This window comes from Pongo abelii, chromosome 1 (assembly GCF_028885655.2).
Source record: "Pongo abelii isolate AG06213 chromosome 1, NHGRI_mPonAbe1-v2.0_pri, whole genome shotgun sequence".
NCBI lineage: Eukaryota > Metazoa > Chordata > Mammalia > Primates > Hominidae > Pongo > Pongo abelii.
In genome coordinates, this window is record NC_071985.2 from 65,862,078 (window position 1) to 65,881,529 (window position 19,452).

The window sequence follows — 19,452 nt, forward strand, 5'->3', positions numbered from 1 at the left end:
ATCAATCTGCAATGTTAAGGTACTATGTGAGTACAAGAAAATGTTTTATATGTTTAAAAGAAAAACAAAGTCCTTCAAAATGTAGCGTAATTCACTTTTCTTTTTCAAAAGAAAAATTGTCTTCCTCAGAAGCAGCATTCACTGGGAGTGCAGACTCCTTCATAGACTTTATCTAATTATTAACACATTTTATTTTAAATTTTCTGTTATCAAACTGCCCATGCACATGGTTGAAAGTATTCATATAGTTCCCCATGGTTTACTAAGAAATGAACAGTCCCCTGCACATCACCCTGCATCATTTCTGTCCTCCAGAAGGCAACCACTTTTATCTCCTTTAAGTGATCATTTTAGTATAATATTTACATCCATGTTAAATAATATGCATGCATTGCTACTTCTTGATTTTCTGACTTCACCTGGGGCATTATTTATTGACTCTCCACTATAGACTGTGAGGAGTTAGCTCTCTTTCTGCCTTTTGCCTTCTGCATGCAAACACATTCTTCTCATCACCCTGTTCTCCCAATGTAATTTCAAACAGATTGATGGTCAGTGTTCTTGTTGTAAACATGCAAGCCTAACTCCAAGCTTGGTCATTTATAGGCTATGATTAGTTTTCCTTCGCCATTAATTTTCTTTGGAGGCAATTCCTTTAATAATTGCCTTTTTTTTTTTTTTGCTTAGTTTTGTTATTACTAGTATGATCCAAAACCAGTCACTAATTACCTCAAACTCCTCTCAGAATATTCAGATTTGTCAGATGTCCTTGTTTTCCATGTTTGTGAAGATGTCTGTTCTGGAGTTTTCTAATATACTCTAATCTGAGTGGTGCTGCAGCTATCAACGTAAGACTTATTTCTCTTCTCTTATACACTGACTCTCCTGTTCGTGTTGTTTATAATCTTTCTTGCTGGTTGTAATCATCCTCCTCTTCTTCCTCCTCCTCCTCTTCCTTCCTTTCCTCCTCATCCTTCTGTCACATCATCCAGTAACTTTCTGAGAAAGTATGATGGCAAGTAAATATATTATGGTCTTGCATGTCTAAAAATGCCTTCCTTGTACCCTCACACTTGATGGATAGTTTGGATAGGTATCATATTTTTTTATGGAAGCCTCAGAAAGTTAAATGGTAAAATGGTTTGCCTAATTAGGGTAGAGATGCACCTTTAATATCTTTTTCCTTCCACTTCCTGAATTCATCATGACTTTACAAGAAGGTGCACTTTGAAGCTCCCCAGAAGCATTCATGTGGGCAAACAGCAGAGCTAATGAGTTTGCTCGGTGAAGGCAAGAGAAGGGACAGTGCTTGGTAGACCAGCCTTGATTCAAACCAGATTCAGTAAAAGCAGGGAATAAAGGTTACTTTCTTTTCTCCTTCCTCTCTGTTAATTCCATGAGACAGCTTCACCAGATTTGACAGATGATGTAGCTGACTGGAGGAAATTTCATCTGCACAAAATAGAGAAGTCCCTATGCAGATAATTATCTCTCCAGAAAACACTGACGATTATCACAATTAACAAATCAGAGGCTTGGATACATGGACCAGAGGCTGGGATACATGGCGGACTCATCCTTTTCACTAAGCAGTCTTTTCATTCATCAGGAGTGTCAACTGCTGACCAATGATCTGTATGAGACCATCCTGATTCCTGTATTTCTAGCTGTCTGGTTAAACACAGATGCCTTATAACTCTGCAAGTTATCAGGTGGAGCTATGAAGAACAATATGAATATGAGAAGGGTATTGCATACTTCTGGTATTGTCACACTACAGGTTCTTAACAGGACATTCTGAAATGCAGACTCTTTTGTCTCTATATGAACTGATTTTGGAAGTTTCATGTCTGTTGATTGGCTCCAAATCCATGCCTGCTAAGGGAAACAATAAAACCAGGGAGAATCTTGGAGAATTTTAAATTTCCTTTGTTTTTTCATTTTTTGTTCTATGTATGCCTAGATTTAGCTTTAATAATCTGTCAGCGTTACAGAATTTTCCTGTTTGCTTTCATATCAAGTATGGATTTCATTCCTCATTTTCTTGTTATTTCCTGTAGGTGGATTACAGTATTCCATTCTGCTCTCCGGAATGGGAATTCCTTGCCTCCCTTTTGATCCTTTCATGCCTTTTTTGTTCATTCCAGGCCATGAGTTTGCTTTTTCTTCAGAGAGAAAAAAATCAATTTCCTCTGGGCTGAAAAATAGCCCAGTGTTTTTATTAGTCCCCAATGCTGTGTTTTACTTTTTTAATAAAGGAGCATTTTTTAGGTCTATAGACATACTTGAAACAACCACTTATTTAATTGCAGTGTCAAACTCAGCATCAGACACAGTTCAGGTTCCTTCTCCTCACTTGTCACTCAGCAGTGTGTTTTCTGATTGTTGGCTTTGTCCCTCTCTTGGATCCTCAGGCATCCAGATGTACCTCTGCAACAGAGAGCACTATGGCTACCTGCCCATCCCCCTGAAGCCCCATCAGACACTGCAGGAAGACATCGAGAACCTCATCCATGTGCAGATTGAAGCAATGAGTGAGTGACCCAGGAGCAGAGGGGATGGCTCTTGTTCCATTGCCACAGTGGCCATGCTAGCCACTTCCCTCCTCTTCCAGGATTGGAATTTCACAGCCATCAGTCTCCCCTGGCTGAATACATAGCTATTCATTTGTTCATTCTTTCCTAAACTTTTCCTGTGGGAAATATGAATATAACAAGGTCTTGCCTTCTGGGAGCTTCCCATCCTGGAAGAGCACTGGGTACACAAGTAAATACTTTCCAAAAGATCTGATAATTGCTATAATAGTGTTTTGTGGTGTGGACTTAAACCCTAACTTGGCTGCTTTTTAATTATATGACTTTGAGCAGTAATATCCTTAGTTGTAAAATGGAAATAATGAAAACTTCCAGGGTTTTTGGGCAGATTCATCATGGTATATGTAAAAAGGCTAATACAGCCACAGTAGTTATAACTTTAACTTAATAATAGCTCATGATGTAACAGATACCACTGTTACATCATAAAGTGCTAAGCACTTTTTGTACATTGTTTCATTAATCCTTGCAACAACTCAATGAAGGGGTTTTATTATGCCCATATTAAAGATGAAAAATAATGAGATGTTACCTTAAGTAACTTGCCCTAGATCATTCTGCTAAACAAATGACAGATTGGGATTTGAACCCATCTTGCTGTCTCCAAAGTTCATGTCCTTAAACACTATTGTTATTGCCTCTGGGTCTGGCATGATGCATGAATTGCTGTGCTCAGTCATCAGTAGCTATGCTTTTTATTATGTGTGATGTACAATGGTGGCTAAAAGAGAAAGTAACCAATCCACCTAACCTAGGGGAAGATGCTGAAATGGCTTCCCAAAGCAGGGACTATTTTCTATTATTCATCAGTAAAGCATAGGAGGTGTGTATGTGGGCAGTGGAGGTGATTAGGGAGGAACGGCAGGAACTGAGGCTAGAAAGTGGGCAGGAGCCCCGCCAAGAGGCTCTGATGTATAAGAAGGTATTTGTGCTTTAGCTGAAAGGACAGGCACTCTCAAGAAGATTTTAGCACAGAAATGTCAGGTTGAATTTGGATTTAGAAAGGTCACTCTAGAGGTAAGAGAAGTGTAGGTGGAGCATGCATGGGATGCATGGGCAGTGGCTGCTGGTCTGAGGCCAGAGGTGAAGAGACCACTTTGGACATTTCACAGCTACTGGGCAAAAGGTGGTGAGGACCTGAGCTACAGCAGTAACAGTGGGAATGGAGAGGAAGGAACAGAAGCTTAGGGCATAGGCTTGAAAGGACATAGCCAAGAGTTGATTGTAGGTGGATAAGCAAAAGGGAGACATAGAGAAAACTCTCAAGTTCTGTCTTGAGTGTCTGGGGGTGATTTTAGGAACTTTAAATGGAATAGGGCATGTAGAATAAAGGAGAGGTTTGAAAAGAGAGACCATGGCTGGTGTGGTGGCTCATGCCTGTAATCCCAGCACTTTGGGAGGCTGAGGCAGGTGGATCACCTGAGGTCAGGAGTTCAAGATCAGCCTGGCCAACATGGTGAAACCTGTCTCTACTAAAAATACAAAAATAAGCTGGGCGTGGTGGTGCACGTCTGTAGTCCCAGTTACTCGGGAGGCTGAGGCAGGAGAATTGCTTGAACCCAGGAGGCAGAGGTTGCAGTGAGCCAAGATCATGCCATTGCACTCCAGCCTGAGTGACAGAGTGAGACTCCATCTCAAAAAAAAAAAAAAAAAGGAAAAGAGAGACCATGAGTTTATTTTTAGATCCATTGAGTTGTCTATGAGTATCTGTTTCCCACTCCCTTGCTCCTACACTATAAATTCCTTTTTCATCGTATTAGTCTCAGGACCTAGCACATTGTCTGTCATGTGGCAGATGCCCAGCAAATATTTGTTAAATGACTGAATGAATGATGATGAAATGATGAAACAAGGAGCTGGTTTACTGTGACAGTATTTCTTGAACCAGCCCTCAGACATCTCCTTTGCGAATTTCTTTAATACATACTTTTTCTGCCGCTTTCCCTGTGTTCTAGGCCCTAAAGGATATGGGTGGCATCTTATTGCTTTGTATCCCAAGCACCTAGCACAGTGCATGGCATATAGTTGTTACCAAAAAAATATCTGCTGAATGCATGAACAAATGAGCAAATGAATGAATGAAAACTGTATTGACAAAGGCACTGAACCCAAAGCCAGAATAATGGGCTCGAACTTAGACACTGTCACTTATGAAGGGAGAATCAGATTTCAGGACTTTAGTTTCTTCATCTATAGAGTGATTTTGCAATTTGAGAAGAGCAAATAAAAGAGTATATCAACTCCATAAAATAATGAGGTGTTGCTATTATTATGACTCCATTTACCTCTCGATAAAGTGCTGTCCCTGATTATCCCTGTGTCATGGCTCTCGGTCTCGACTCCCAAGTAGGGAGAGTCTCTCTGGCCTCAGAGGGAGGCCAGCCAGACCTTATGTTCTCTTGTTTTCTCCCACAGGGCTGACAGTAGAAATTCTCAGTACATAGAAATGCACATGTCATCAGTAAAATTTTAATGATTGCAAATTACGAATATGCACACTACCATGCTAGCCAGGTAGAGTTCATTTGAGAAGAACCTGTAAATTATAGCTTTCATCATTGATCTCCCAACACATGCCACCTCTAGTGCTAAGCACTTTACATATCGCATTTTATTTCATTCTTATACTTACGTCCTTTCCTGAATTTTAAAAATATAGAACATAATAGGAGTAAGAAAATGTTGGAAAAATAAAATTTTGAGGGGTATAATGCAGAAATATGGCCTAGAAGTCCATGTAAGATTAATAAAAAGTTGTTAATGACAAAATCCTATCAGTCAAGTATCTTTCTCTAATAAAAGATTAACTAGGTGTTAAAAACACTTTGCATAGTGCCTGGAACCCAATGAGCAGTAAATAAATGGCTGCTAATAGTGTTGTTAGAAAGACTATACTGATTGAAGAATAGGAACGGGGTGTCCAATATTTTGACTTCCCTGAGCCACATTGGAAGAAGAAAGATTGTCTTGGGCCACACATAAAATATACTAACACAACAATAGCTGATGAGCTAAAAAAAAAAAAAAAAATCACAAAAAGAATCACATAGTGTTTTAAGAAAGTTTACAAATTTGTATTGGGTCACATTCAGAGCAATCCTGGGCCACATGTGGCCTGCGGGCCACGGTTGAACAAGCTTGCATTAGTACATGCATTTTATTCGTGAGCAAACATAGAATGCCTGTAATGTATGCGTCTTCTCTGAAGGTACTGGGGATTCAAAACATTTTATGATCAATTCTCTGTTTTCAGGTATGTATGACTTAATAGGCGAAACAGACAGATGTTTAAAAAAACACTAACAACACAGTATAGCATTTTGAGAAAGGAGAAAATATCAAAGAAATAGGAATTTGGGATAGAAAGAGATTGCTATGGCCTGTGTGATCCAGGAGAGCCTCAAGTCCTAATGGTTCTTAAGCTAAGCTTGCGTACAAGTGTAAAATTTAAACAAGAAGAGTGGTATGGTGAGGACACTACAGGCAGAGGAAACAGACCAAGAAAAGACAAAGTATTCTCGCGCTGAAGGAGAGCTGACTTAAAACAGTAGGCAGAAATAAAGTTTGAGAGGGTGGGGTGGCTTCATTGTTGTAGTCCTTGAATGCTCAGCTAAAGAAGAATTCCTTTCTTAAGGAGCCAATGAAGGTGTTAGAAGAGATAATCAGGCTGTAAGGATTTATTTAACACATACTGTACCCCGCAGATTGTTCAAGATGCTGGGCATAAAGCAGTGAACAAAACAGGCAGAAGCCCTGCCATCAGGGAACTTATATTCTAACACAGAGAGTTAGATAACAGACAATATATCTGGGAAGCAGCCATATGAATATTTGGGTGAAGAATGTCCCAAGTGGAAAGAAGAGCACATGTAAAAACTGTTAGACAGGAAAAGCTTGGGGGTGTTCCAGGGGCAAAAGGCCAGCATGATTGGGGTATATAGAATGAGTTGGGTCAAGGGAGGTGAAGTAATGGAAGAAGAAATGTCCAGATCACACCGAACGTTCTGGCCATGGTAAGGAATTTAGATTTCACTCCAAGAGTAATGGGAATCCGTGGAAGACAGGGTGGGGCAGAGGGGGCATGGCCTGATGTGACTCATGCATTTAGAAGGAACATTTGGGCTGTGGTGAGGATACTAGAGTGTGGGGGACCAGTACCTCTCTCCTGGTGGGACATGATGGTGATTGAGATGTGAGCTCTAGCAAGGAGGTGATGAGAAACAGACAGGTTGAGGATATATTTTGGTGGTGGAGCAACAGGACTTACAGAGACCTGAATGCAGTCCGTGAAGGAAAGAAAGGAATCAAGAATGAGTCCAAGATTTTAGCCTGATATGCCATTTACTGAGATGGGAAAGACTTTATAGAAAAAGACTGGGGGGTGGGGAGGTAGTTTTGGTCACGTAAGCTTAAGATATTTAATAGGCATCTAAATAGAAAGGCAGAAGATAGTTGGATATATGAGTCTGGAGTTCAGGGAAGAAACTCCAGCTAGAGACAGATATTTGAGAATCATCAGCATCAGAAGGATATTTGAAGCCGTGGAACAGTCTGAACTCATGCAGTAAAAGAACATAGGATGAGAAGAGGACAGATCCCTGGGGAAGACAAAACAGCCAGAGAGCTAGGAGGAAAAATTGAGAAGTGTTTCAAGATAGAGCCAAGATGCTGCTGAGAAGCCAAGGAAAATAAGGATAAAGAATTGGTCACTGGTTCCATCAAGAGAGAGGTCTGTGATGACCTTGATATGGGCCACTTCAGTGCAATGATGAGAACACAAATCCATTCAAGTGGACTGAAGAGAAGCCAATGGGGAGATGAGAAAGCTGAATCTTGATGGGATGGGGAATGGAGAAATCGGATGGAGGCTGTTGGGGGTGAGAGGTCAAGGGAAAAGTTTTTCTGGTTAGGTTGGGTTTGTCTGTTTGTACTGCTTTTTTAAAAAAATAGAAATATAACAGTAGGTTTGTATGCCAATCACAAGGATCCAATATATAAGGAGATCTTGATGATGTAGAAGAGAAGGTAATTGTAAGGTGAAAACAAGAGAGTTTTTGTCCCGGGTTGCAGCCCAGAACAACATTGGAGAGGCTATACTAGATAGAAACTTCATCTACTGTGGCAGATGGGATGGCAGAATGTATTGATACACATGCAGTTTGGTTTGTGGACTTGAGGTGGATTGAAAAGGTAGATCTAATTTGATTTTGAATATTTTCTTTCTGAAGTATATAGGCCAGTCATGAGCTAGACAGAGATTTTGGAGATTTTAGGAGAGAGAAGGCAAAAGATACAATCTCTCAAAGAGTGGGAAAATAAATTTACTATGAAAGGACAGTTACATCATTTGGTGGTGTCAAGTGCCAATTTGACATCTGTGATTGTAGCTTTGAAGTGATTCAGTCAACACAATTGTGTATGTTTCTCACAGTAGTCCTCTTGGTGCTGAGTAAGTGGGCAACGGGTTTAACCAGGATTAGGGTTTTATCAGGCATCAGTGGATGAGAATTGAAAATCTTGTGAAGGGGATGGTCAGGGAATTTCTGAATTGTGGACTGGAGTTTTAGAAATCAGAGTTGAAGAATTTGAGTGAGGTGGGAGAAGAGTTATGACGACAATGACTAGCACTTATTAAAAGCACTGTGCCCATCTCTTTTCATGTGATAACTCATTTAGTACATTAGAAGCTGCACAGAGAATTTGGGGATGTGCTGCCTTTGGGAGATGAATGACAGGAGGCCAGATCTTATAAAGATGTTAGATTTAAATGGTTTATAAAGCATGAGGAGATTACTCTTGCAAATTACAGCATAAAGTGGTAGGAAGTCTCAGGTACCTGCTCTCAGTATTGACATTTTGAGACAACAGTACATCATGTAAAAATTATTAAGATAATTGGATTTGAAGTGAGGTCTAAAACTGAGTTCCAGCTCTACCAATCACCCAGTATTTGACCTTGGACAAGTCTACATCTGGCTTGATCTCAGTTTCTTTATTTGTAAAAAAAAACCAACCACCACAAAAAAGTGAAGATAAAATTACATGGTGACTATGAAAACACCTAGCAACCTATTAAGCCCTTAAATGTAGTGTTGAGGGTGACTGTTATGGTCGAGAACAGAGCTGTGTGATGGAAGATTATTTTGACAACAGTGAGCATGATTAATTAGAATAGGAAAGACTGAGAGCATGTGAGTGTTTGAAAAAAATCAAAAACAGCCCAGGCACAGTGGGTAAGGACCCAAGCTAGGCTGCAGCAATGGAAGAAGTTCAGGAGAAATTATAGAGAAGAAGCGGTAGGATTTGATCCAAGTACAATCTATCAGTACTTTTCCAGACATGACTGGGCTTAAATGAGCTACTCTGGACCCAGCCCAGTTGCCTCATTGGCTAATACCAGTGGCCACCAAGAACTAGCTCTGGGGATGATGTGGAATGGGAATTAAGAGCTCCGGTGGAGGAGTAGGACCTAGGTTCAAATACCAGCTCTACCAGCTCTGTGATCTTGGGCAAGTTATTTAATGTTTGTTTCCTTGTCTATAAAAATGGAGACACTCATACATATCCCATGGTACATGTGAACATTAAATATATGTGATTATATATGTCAAGTATATATGTGACATATATATCACTTACAGAACTCTGGGTTCTATGAGTGATAAGACCTCTGTAACAATGGCTGTAATTATTCACATTGGATCTTGAAACTATCCCGAAAGCAATGAAGCCCATTGTCCCAAGTGGCAGTACAGGGAAGGATTATTTCCAGGAAGGAATTTAATGAGAGACCAGATCAATTATGAATGATGGAGTCAGAAATGACTACAAACAGAAGCCAGGATATACCTAACCTTCAAGTCTGTTGTCAGCAAAGATACATCCTTCTCCCCACAGACTAAGTTTCTTAGGTCTGACTCACTGTATCACTTCCTGTTTTCCTCTATGGCTTACTGCTGCCTTCAGTGGCAAAACCTAAGCACACTTCTCTGATATTTTTGCTCAGTGATGACTTTCGGGAGCCAACCACTTGTGGCTTTTTTTGCAACACTTGTCCTGTGAATGCTATGACTGCCTATGTTTGATGGAAACAAAGTGGCTAAAAGCAGTCTCTTTGGCTGAAATGCTAAAGCCACACAGGCCATGTGAGTCCAAAGGAGACCAGCAGCCTAGAATGGGTAACTCAAAATATAACATCCTCCCAAGTCTCAGGCCCCAGGAGGGGAGAGCAAGACAGCTCCTCAGACCATATCATGAACAGGAGGAAGCTGGCACATCAAGCTTCTTTCTCTTAAAAACCTAACCCTGTACCTGGTGGACCCTCCCTGTTGATTTTAAAAGAAACTAATAAGGAGTGGAGTGGAGCAGAAAGGACCAGAATATTCTGGGCTGCTATTGGGAAGACAAACACATGCACTGCATATGCACAGAAATATGACTGTGTCAAGTTTGAAGTAATGAGACCAGCTCTTGTGTTTGGCTTAAGAACTCTGTCTCACTATGTTCTAGAATTTCACATCATTCGCCAATAAGTAAAATTGGATGTCAGGATTTCTCTATAGTATTTCAGTGAAGTTAAACAGATCATACCCTTTGGACAGTATCTCAGGATGGGCAAAGTTATGCTGGAATGTAAAAATCTGATTGGCTTCATACAACAATGGCTTATTTCTTGCTATCCAAGTCTGCAGAGCGGGTGTCTTTCCTGGGAGCTGCCCTCCATGTGTTGATGCAATGTTCCAGGCTGCTTCCAATTCACATCTGCTCCATATCCACACATGCCGCTATGAGCACAGTGGTGGGACCAGGGGCAGTGTCGGGGGAGCTCTTGGAGAGTGGAGCAGCAGCACCACACTGTAAACTTTCCCCAGAAAGTCATATAGCCCTGAGTAACTTCAAGGGCAAGAGAGTGTATTCCTCCCCTGTGCCTGGAATAGAGGTGAACAGATACGTTACAGTAGTCATGGCCATTACCCATAGTTCTTTCAACAATCCAGTTACCAGCTATCATTTTAAATTTTCTTTGTATTATCCCTTTAAGGAAAATCAAATGAGGACTTTGAATTTTTATAATACTAAACATTCTTCAAGGCCTTCTCAGGTTTCTTAACCAATATTACTTCCAACCTTTAAAATACATAGTTTGCAAAGGAAGCATTTTTAGAGTATCAAATAAATAAAACTTTCATTATTGAAGAAGTAGTGTCACTCCCAGCTGGAATCTTCCCATTAGACATGGGCCAGCTCTCCGTGGTTAGATCCTGTTAAAGCAAAGGACCTTTTGCGCACCCACAGCTGAACCTGCCCAGGTGGGATAAAAATAGTCCCAAACTTTGACAATTTTAAATGCAGAGAAAAAAGTGTTTTTCAATAAAAATTCTAGCCTATTTCTGAGCTCTTTCATTATGGGCCATAGTAAGTACTAGCTAACAGTTGTTGAGCATTTACTATGTTAAAGTGGTGAGTGCTTTGCACGCAGGTCTCATTTAAATTTTATAACACAGATACACTTCTATTATCCCAACTTTACACCAAAGAAATGAGCTTAAAGAGGTCCCCTAACTCTCCTACTCCTTCACAAACCAAGGTTTGGACCCAGATCATCCGACTCTGGAGCTCTTCCTCTTAACCATTATCCTAAACTGCCTCCCAAATATTCTTGAAATAAGTCTTAAGGGAAGTGGAGCAAATATTGCAATCTCCATATAAACAAATGCTCTTGAAACAGTGCCCTGACCAGCAGGGTTCCTGTGTGGCTACTCAGTCCTGGAGAACTGCTGCCATTGTCCCCTGCCCTGTATTTGCAAGTTGCATTCCAACCCTAGAGATCAGGCATGCGGATGGAATTCTGATTTCTGACCCTTTCATTAACAAAGCACTGTGCATGTTTCTTGTGTCTTCCAGTTGACCGTCCTCCAATGGAACCCTCCCAGTATGTCTCAGTTGTCCCTAAATATCCAGACAAGATGGGATTTGATGAGGTAGGAAAGGTGTCTATATGTGTGTGCACATGCACGCGTGTGCAGGCTTGTGTGTTCATTTTGGAACACAAGCCTGAGCTTGCATCTGAGAGCCAGCAAGATTGGCCTGGCTGCTGAAATGGCTCTGAGGTCTTGGGAAAACTACTTGGTTTTTGTTGTTCCTCAGTTTCCTTATCTTAAAAAAAGGAGTATCATGATAAAAGGTAGTTAATCATTTACTTAGAAAGAAACTACCATTTAGTAATGAAAGTGAATTTGATATTTTCTAGGAGCAGATATTGTGATATTTTTAATCAACCTTTTTATCAAAATTCAAGAGTAAGATAGAGAGGATACATGTTTTAGATATGGAGGACTTTAGCTTTATTCTGCCACATCTGAGCAAGTGGAAACTATTCTGGAACTTTCTGAGCTTTCTTTTCTTTCTACTATTCTTCCATGGAAAAAGGTTGGAGAGCAGGGTTGAGAGGACAAAGAAAGAAAAAAAACATATTTGTTCTAAAATTCTGCCTTTCAGCAGGCAAGAACTTCCTAGTAATATTCTAAGGGTAGTATTTATTATTACGTTTTAGTTGTATAAAGAATGAAGCAGAAATATTAAGAGGTTCCCCTCCTGGTAATATGCATAACAGATACTTGGCAAGGATTGTGACTCCACGTCACTGACTCTCTCATGGGTGTCTCCTGTAGCTGCTGAACAGTATTCAGAAGGAGCTTGGTGGTCTAGAAGCTAGGGCAGTGCCTCAGGAGTCCACAAACGGAGAACTCTTCCATGGACTCTGGATATGTAACAGATCAGGCTTTGAGCTTGGTGCTCATTGCCACTGATTAATCGAAGGAAGATGCCTTGTTTATCACATGGTAACATATACATACATATATGTACATGTCCCCAGAGTACAGCCTTCTCAAAGGGATTTGACGCTAGAACTCAGAATTAAGATTTCTTCCATAAAACTGATTTGGAGCTATACTTCAGGAAGGGGGAAAGAGTATTTCATGAATATTAAATGGGGAAGAGTTAACAGCTACTATGCCATTTCCACAAAGGGCAGAATGAGAAGAGATGAGCTACATGTAGTAGAGAGGAATAAGACTCATTTGCAAATAGTTTTTAAAAATGATCAGGGCTACAGAGAAGGTTGTCCCATACCCACAGTGGACCAGCTTCCACATATTACTGTAGCTTTCCTCCCTACGGCTCTCTCTCGGTTCCCTAGGTGAAAGGACCCAAGTGTCCTTACATAGATTCATTTCTCCTCCTAAAAACATTCCTATGAGGACCAAACCAAAGCAAATAAAATAAGACAAAACCAGGATCTTCCAGTTCTGGTCTTCTTTGGGCAGGACACGGTGTAAGGACTGGGTCACTCCTAGAGCCCTTCAGGAGAAGGCCAACTCCGTGAAGTGGCACAGGCTCGGAAACTCTACTTTCCTGAGTCTGAGGTTAGTCACCTCTCTGTATGAAACAGAGATAGCATGGTAGAAAAAGGGCTTTTCAGGGGCTTTTCAATCCTCCTCGGACTCTGTGACCTCACTGGTGGTGTCTGGGCTGCATTTGGCTGTGACACTCTTTTCTCTGTTTACTGTTCACTAAGTATGAGCAAGCCGTCTGTGTTTTTACTTCGTGGCTACAGTTTTATTGCACTTGTCCTGGCAGGGACTGGAACTGGATTGTTATTTACTAAAAGTCTTCCCAGACTGGAGGTTTCTGGTTTTGGGGGCCTTTTTGGATTTATTTCTGTTGATTTTTTGTTCTGTTTTGGTTTTATTCTCTTAGAGTGACCTCAGGTGGCTTCATGTTTATACCTGAGAAAATGCCCTTTCCTTTCCATATCTGGAAAATTAGGGGATGAGGCATGACCCATCACAGTCTGATTCTGACTAAAAGAACACAACCCATTAAGTTATAAAGTCCCAAGTAATAAGGCAAATAGAGTCACCACAGAAAATTATGTTTTTTACAAAATAATTACCTAGTTAGGTAAACAAGAAAGGTAGTAAAATTAGGATGCGCTTAATCTACTTGGCCCTAAATCAGGTGGACAATTTCTTCAAAGAGAATATCTTGCTCCTCCATCAGTTTCTATGCCCAGGGATTTATAAATGGTTAGAAATGAGAATATTTTGCAAGGAAGAGTTGAAATTTTAGTTAGTGTAGCTTTTAATTCCAGTGAAACATATATTTATGACTGCATTCAGAATGACCATGTAAACCAAACCTTAACACAGTACAATCTGAACTCCAGACTGGTTCTAAGACAAAGTTTCTCCTTTATTCTGGCCATAGCAGAAAGCCAACTTTATTATAAACCACCTATCTTAGACATTTTAATCTGTACTGAATTTGAAAGACGAGTTTGTTCACCTCCCTATTTTTATAGAACTGGACCCAGAAACGTTAATGTCTCCTCAAAGTCATCCAGATGGTTAGTCAGTATGAAGTCAACACCACCTGACTTGTTTCTATAGGTTTCTGCTTTACCATGCTATGTGTCATCATCATTTCTCACTGGCAGTTAAAGTCACTAGTTTAACATTTAAAACGTTTCTTACTGTTTGTAGCAAAAGGACCTTACTTGTTAAAACATTGATTTACCTGTAATGGCATTCACAAAGCTTTAGATACTTCTATGGTTCATTAAATCTGGGAATAGTGAGGACATCCTCATTATCTGTAACTCTTGTTGTCCTTGTTGAAAATGAGTTGGCTGTAAATGTGTGCACTTATTTCTGGTTCTCTATTCTGTTCCATTGGTCTGTGTGTTGTCCATTCTTATGCCAGTACCATGCTGTTTTGGTTACTATAGCTTTGTAGCATATTTTGAAGGCAGGTAGTGTGCTGCCTTGAGCCTTGTTCTTTTTGCTCAGGACAGCTTTGGCTATTCAGGGTCTTTTGTGGTTCCATGAAAATTTTAAGATTTTTTTTCTGTTTCTATGAAAAATGTCATTTGTATTTTCATAGGGATTGCATTGACTCTGTTTATCACATTTGATACTATGGACATTATAGCAATATTAATTATTCCAATCTATGAACATGGGATATCTATTTTTAATATCATTCCATTTCTTTCATCAGTATTTTATAGTTTTGATTATTAAGATCTTTACTTTCTTGGTTAAATTTATTCCTAAGTATTATTAAATTTTTTTGTAGCTATTGTAAATGGGATTGCTTTTTCTATTTCTTTTTCAGATTGTTTGTTGTTAGCATATATAAATGCTAATGATTTTTGTGTGTTGACTTTGTATCTTGCAACTATACTGAAGCTGTTTATCAATTCTAATGGTTTTTTGGTGGCATCTTTAGGTTTTTCTAAACATAGGATCATATTGTCCTTTGACCTCTTAAAGAGTAGTTTTTTAACTTTCCTATTTCAAGAGAAGGGAGAACATATTTATCAATGAACATCAGAGAAACAAAGAGAGTTAAGTCACTACAAAGAGTTGAGTTTTGAAAATAATTCAATTTGAATTAGTATCATTTACCTTAAACACTGATATGAGATAGAAATGAATTTTTACGACAGTTCTTCCTATCCTTTCCTCTCCTTCTTCTATTTAAAACATTTACTAAACTTTTCAAACAGCCTAAAAGAAGACTTGAGTAATTTATATGTCTTTTCCCTTTTTCTTCTTGCATTAGATTTTCATGATAAACCTCAAACGCAGAAAGGACAGGCGGGACCGGATGCTGCGCACACTGTATGAACAGGAGATTGAGGTCAAGATTGTTGAGGCTGTGGATGGAAAGTGAGTTGTTGGGTTTCTTCTCCCATTGCAGATGTGATTGGAGTGGGGATGTGTCTTCTCTGACAGAGAGTTAGTCCCAGGTGGGGCTCTAAGTCTCTTCAGTCATTAGAGGATAGTCATATTTTTAAAACGGCCACCTGTAGTAGCACTTAAGTTAATTTCATCCTGTAGAGCAGGCCTGAAATCCACTCACCAGCCAGTGGTCTTTGGTCTTCATTACGCTGAAGGCTCACATTGGATGTGATTGTCCCGTCTCTGGGGGTTCAGGCAACAGTTGTGGTGGTTTTCAGCTTTCTGTAGTGTAACAGAAGGAATGGGTTCAGAATTGTGTTCAGAGCTGAATTAGAGCATAAAGTGCTGAAACTTGGGCAATCTGAAGAAAATAGATGGAAAAATGCATAAAAGTCTACATTTCCTGTTGCATGAGATGCCTGCCATAATCTGCCTGGACCAATCATAATGGCCACTTTTCCTGGAAATATGGCAGGAAAGTAACACAGGGAACCTAGTTAGATCCCTTCTTTTTGTTTTATCTTGTTCGGCTTTGCCCTTTTATTTGACACCCTAAACTATTTCAAGGCATAGATTTTTATTAAATGTGCCTTTCCATGTTATATGTTGGTTTAGAATATCAGTAGCTTTGTTTTCTATTTGCATAACCCCAACTAAGGAGTATGGCTAGCAGCTGTTGAAGTTCGTATGACTCCCTTAGAGAATCTCATCAGTGTTTCTCAAAGTGTGACCCGGACACTCACATCACAGTCCCCAGGGATGGTTAAGGGGGCAGCTCCCTCAGTCCCATCTCAGACCTGCTGAATTATGCTCTCTGAGGCTGGACCCAGGATCTGCATTTAAGAAGCCTCAAGGTGATTCTTGGATAGGATTGCCACATAAAATACTGGATAGCCAGTTAAATTTGTCCCAAACATCACGTGGGGCTTGGTTATACTAAAAAATGATTCATTATTTATCTGAAACTTAAATTTGACTGGGTGTTTTGTGTTTTTCACTTCCTAAATCTGTCAGCCCTATTCTTGGGTGCGGTAGAGTTTAGGAACCACTGCTTCAAATACCTCCAAGAGCCCCAGTCCCATTCATAGAACACATGGACCAGGGAAACTAGTTGAGTAGTGAGAGTTCTTTATATATCCTGGATGCAAGTCCTTTATCAGATATGTAATTGTCAACTATTTTCTTTAACTTTATGCATTATCGATTGTCACACTTTCATGATGGTATACATTGAAGCAAAAGAGTTTTTCATTTTTATGAAATCCAATTTATTTTTTGTTCTTGTTGCTAGTAATTTTGGTGTCATACCTAAGAATCCATTGTCAATTTCAAAGCCATGAAGATTTACTTCATGAAGTTTTCTTCTGAGAATTCTACAGTTTTATCTATTACATTTAGGTCTTTGATCTATGTTGAGTAAATTTTTGTATATGGCATAAGGCAGGGATCCACATTCATTCTTTTGCACATGGTTATCCATTTGTCCCTTCACCATTTGTTAAAAAGACTTTCGTTTCCCTCATAGAATTGTCTTGGCATCATTGTGAAAAATCAGTTGCCCATAAATGTAAGGGTTTATTTCTGAACTCTCAATTTTATTTGATTGATCTATATGTCTATCCTTATGCCAGTACTATACTGTCTTGATGACTGTAGCTTTGTATGTAAGAAGTATGAGTCCCTCAATTTTGTTATTCTTTCTCAAGTTTGTTTTAGCTATTCTGGGTCCCTTGCTTTTTCCATATGAATTTTAGGATTAGCTTGTCAAGTTCCACAAATAAAGAAAACAGCAGCTTGGATTTTAATAGGAATTGCATTGAGTCTGTAGATCAACTGGGAGAATATTTCCATGTTAACAATATGAAGTCTTCTGATTCATAATCATGGAATGTCTTTTTATTATTTAGATCTTCTTTAGTTCTTTGAATGATGTTTTGTCATTTTCAGTATACAAGTCTTGCATTTATTTTGTTAAATATACTCCTAAGTATTTTACTCTTTTGATGCTATGGTACATGGAACTGTTTCCTTAGTTCTATTTTCAGATTGTTCATTGCTAAATGAATAAGAATACAATTGATTTTTGTATATTGATTCTGTATCCTGCAACCTTGCTGAACCCTTTTTATCAGTTCTAATAGTACTTTTTCCTTTGTGTGTGTATATTCCTTAAGATCTTCTACATACAAGACCATGTCACATGCAAGTAGAGATAGTGTTATATGTTCCTTTCAAACCTGGATACCATTTATTTCTTCTTCATGTCTAACTACCCTTGCTAGATCATCAAGTCCAATGTTGAATAGAACTGTTGAGTGCGGAGTTTCTTGATGTGTTCCTGATCTTAGAGGGAAAGCATTCAGTCTGTCACTGCTAAGTATGATGTTAATTGTGGGTTTTTCACAGATGGCCTTTATTGGGTTGAGGAAGGTCCCTTTTAGTCCTATTTTGTTGAGTATTTTTATCATAAAAGGGTGTTGGATTTTGTCAAATGGTTTGTCTGTGTCTATTAAGATGAACATGTGACTTTTGCCTGTTAATATGGTATGTTACTTTGATTGGTTTTCACATTTTAAACCAAACTTGCAACCCTGGGATAATCCTCAGACCCATTTGGTCATGCTGTATAATTCCTTTTATAAATTGCTGGATTCTCTTGCTAGTATTTGCTTGAAGATTTCCACATCTACATTAATAAGTGATATTGGTCTGCAGTTTTCTGATAATGTTTTTGGTTTTGTATCAAAATAATATTGGCTTCATAAAATCAGCTGGGATGCATTCCCTCCTCCTCTTTTTTTTGGAAGTTTATGAAAGATTCATGTTACAATTTTTAAACATTTGGCAGAAACCCCTAGTTGAAGCCATCTGGTTCTAGGCTTTTCTTTGTGGAAACTTTTTTTTATCACTAATTAAACTTCTTTACTTGCTGTTTATTTACTTTCTATTTCTTCTTGAGTCAATTTTGGTAGTTTGTACCTTTCTATCAATTTGTCCATTTCATCTAGGTTATCTAATTTGTTGCCATACAATTGTTCATAGTATTATCATATAATCTTTTTTACTTTCATAAGGTCAGTAGGGGTGACCCCTCTTTCATTCTTTGAGTTTGAGTTTACTTTTTTTTAATTCATCAGTTTAGGCAAATAATTGTCAATTTTGTTGATCTTTTCAGAGGACTGACTTTTGGTTTTGTTGATTTTTCTCTATTGTTTTTCTATTCTCTAGTTCATTTATTTGTACTGTAGCCTTTATTACTTTCTTCCTCCTGTTTGCTTTGGGTTTAATTTTCTCTTTATCTAGTTTCTTAAGATGGGTGGGAGGATTATTATTTGAGATATTCTACTTTACTATAGACATTTGCAGCTGTAACTATATCTCCAAGTACCATGTTAAGTGTATCGCATAAGTTTTGGTATGCTGTGTTTTCATTCATCTCAAAATATTTTCTAATTTCCCTTGTGATTTCTTCTTTGACCCATTGGTTAAGAGTGTATTGTTTAATTCCACATTTCTGAATTTCCCAAGTTTCCTTTCGTTATTGATTTTTAACTTCATACCATTGAGGTTGGAGAACATAGCTTGTGTGATTTCAATCCTTTTAAGTATACTGACACTTAATTTATGACCCATGTGGTCTTTATGGTCTAAAAAATGGTATTTCTTAGAGAATGTTCCGTGCACACTTGAAAGTGTGTATTTGGCTATTGTTGGGTGGAGTGTTCTATAGATGCCTACTAGGTCTGATTATTTTAAGATATTATTCAAGTCTTCTGTTTCCTTGTATTCCTCCTGCCTAGTTCTATTATTGCAAATGGGATATTGATGTCTTCCCCTATTATTGTTGAGTTGTCTGTTTCTCCTTTCAATTCTTCCAGTTTCATGGTTCTGAGGTTCTGTTAGGTTCATATGCATTTATAATTGTTATGTCTTCCTGATGGATTGCCTTTTTTTTTTTTTTGAGATGGAGTCTCGCCCGGTCACCCAGGCTGCAGTGCAATGGCGCGATCTTGGCTCACTGCAAGCTCCAGCTCCCAGATTCACACCATTCTCCTGCCTCAGTCTCCCGAGTAGCTGGGACTACAGGCGCCCACCACCACACCCGGCTA

General features: G+C 39.0%; 1 protein-coding gene across 6 annotated transcripts in view; it reads left to right on the plus strand.

Moving 5' to 3' along the window:
* Window positions 1-19,452, plus strand: part of COLGALT2 (collagen beta(1-O)galactosyltransferase 2) — a 121,945-nt gene that overhangs the window by 85,767 nt on the left and 16,726 nt on the right. For 5 of the 6 annotated variants that reach the window (XM_063725314.1, XM_009239972.4, XM_054553812.2 and 2 more), the window contains 3 exon segments: window positions 2,415-2,534; window positions 11,499-11,575; window positions 15,225-15,331. In XM_063725314.1, coding sequence (XP_063581384.1) covers window positions 2,415-2,534; window positions 11,499-11,575; window positions 15,225-15,331 — 304 coding nt within the window. 6 annotated transcript variants of the gene reach the window in all.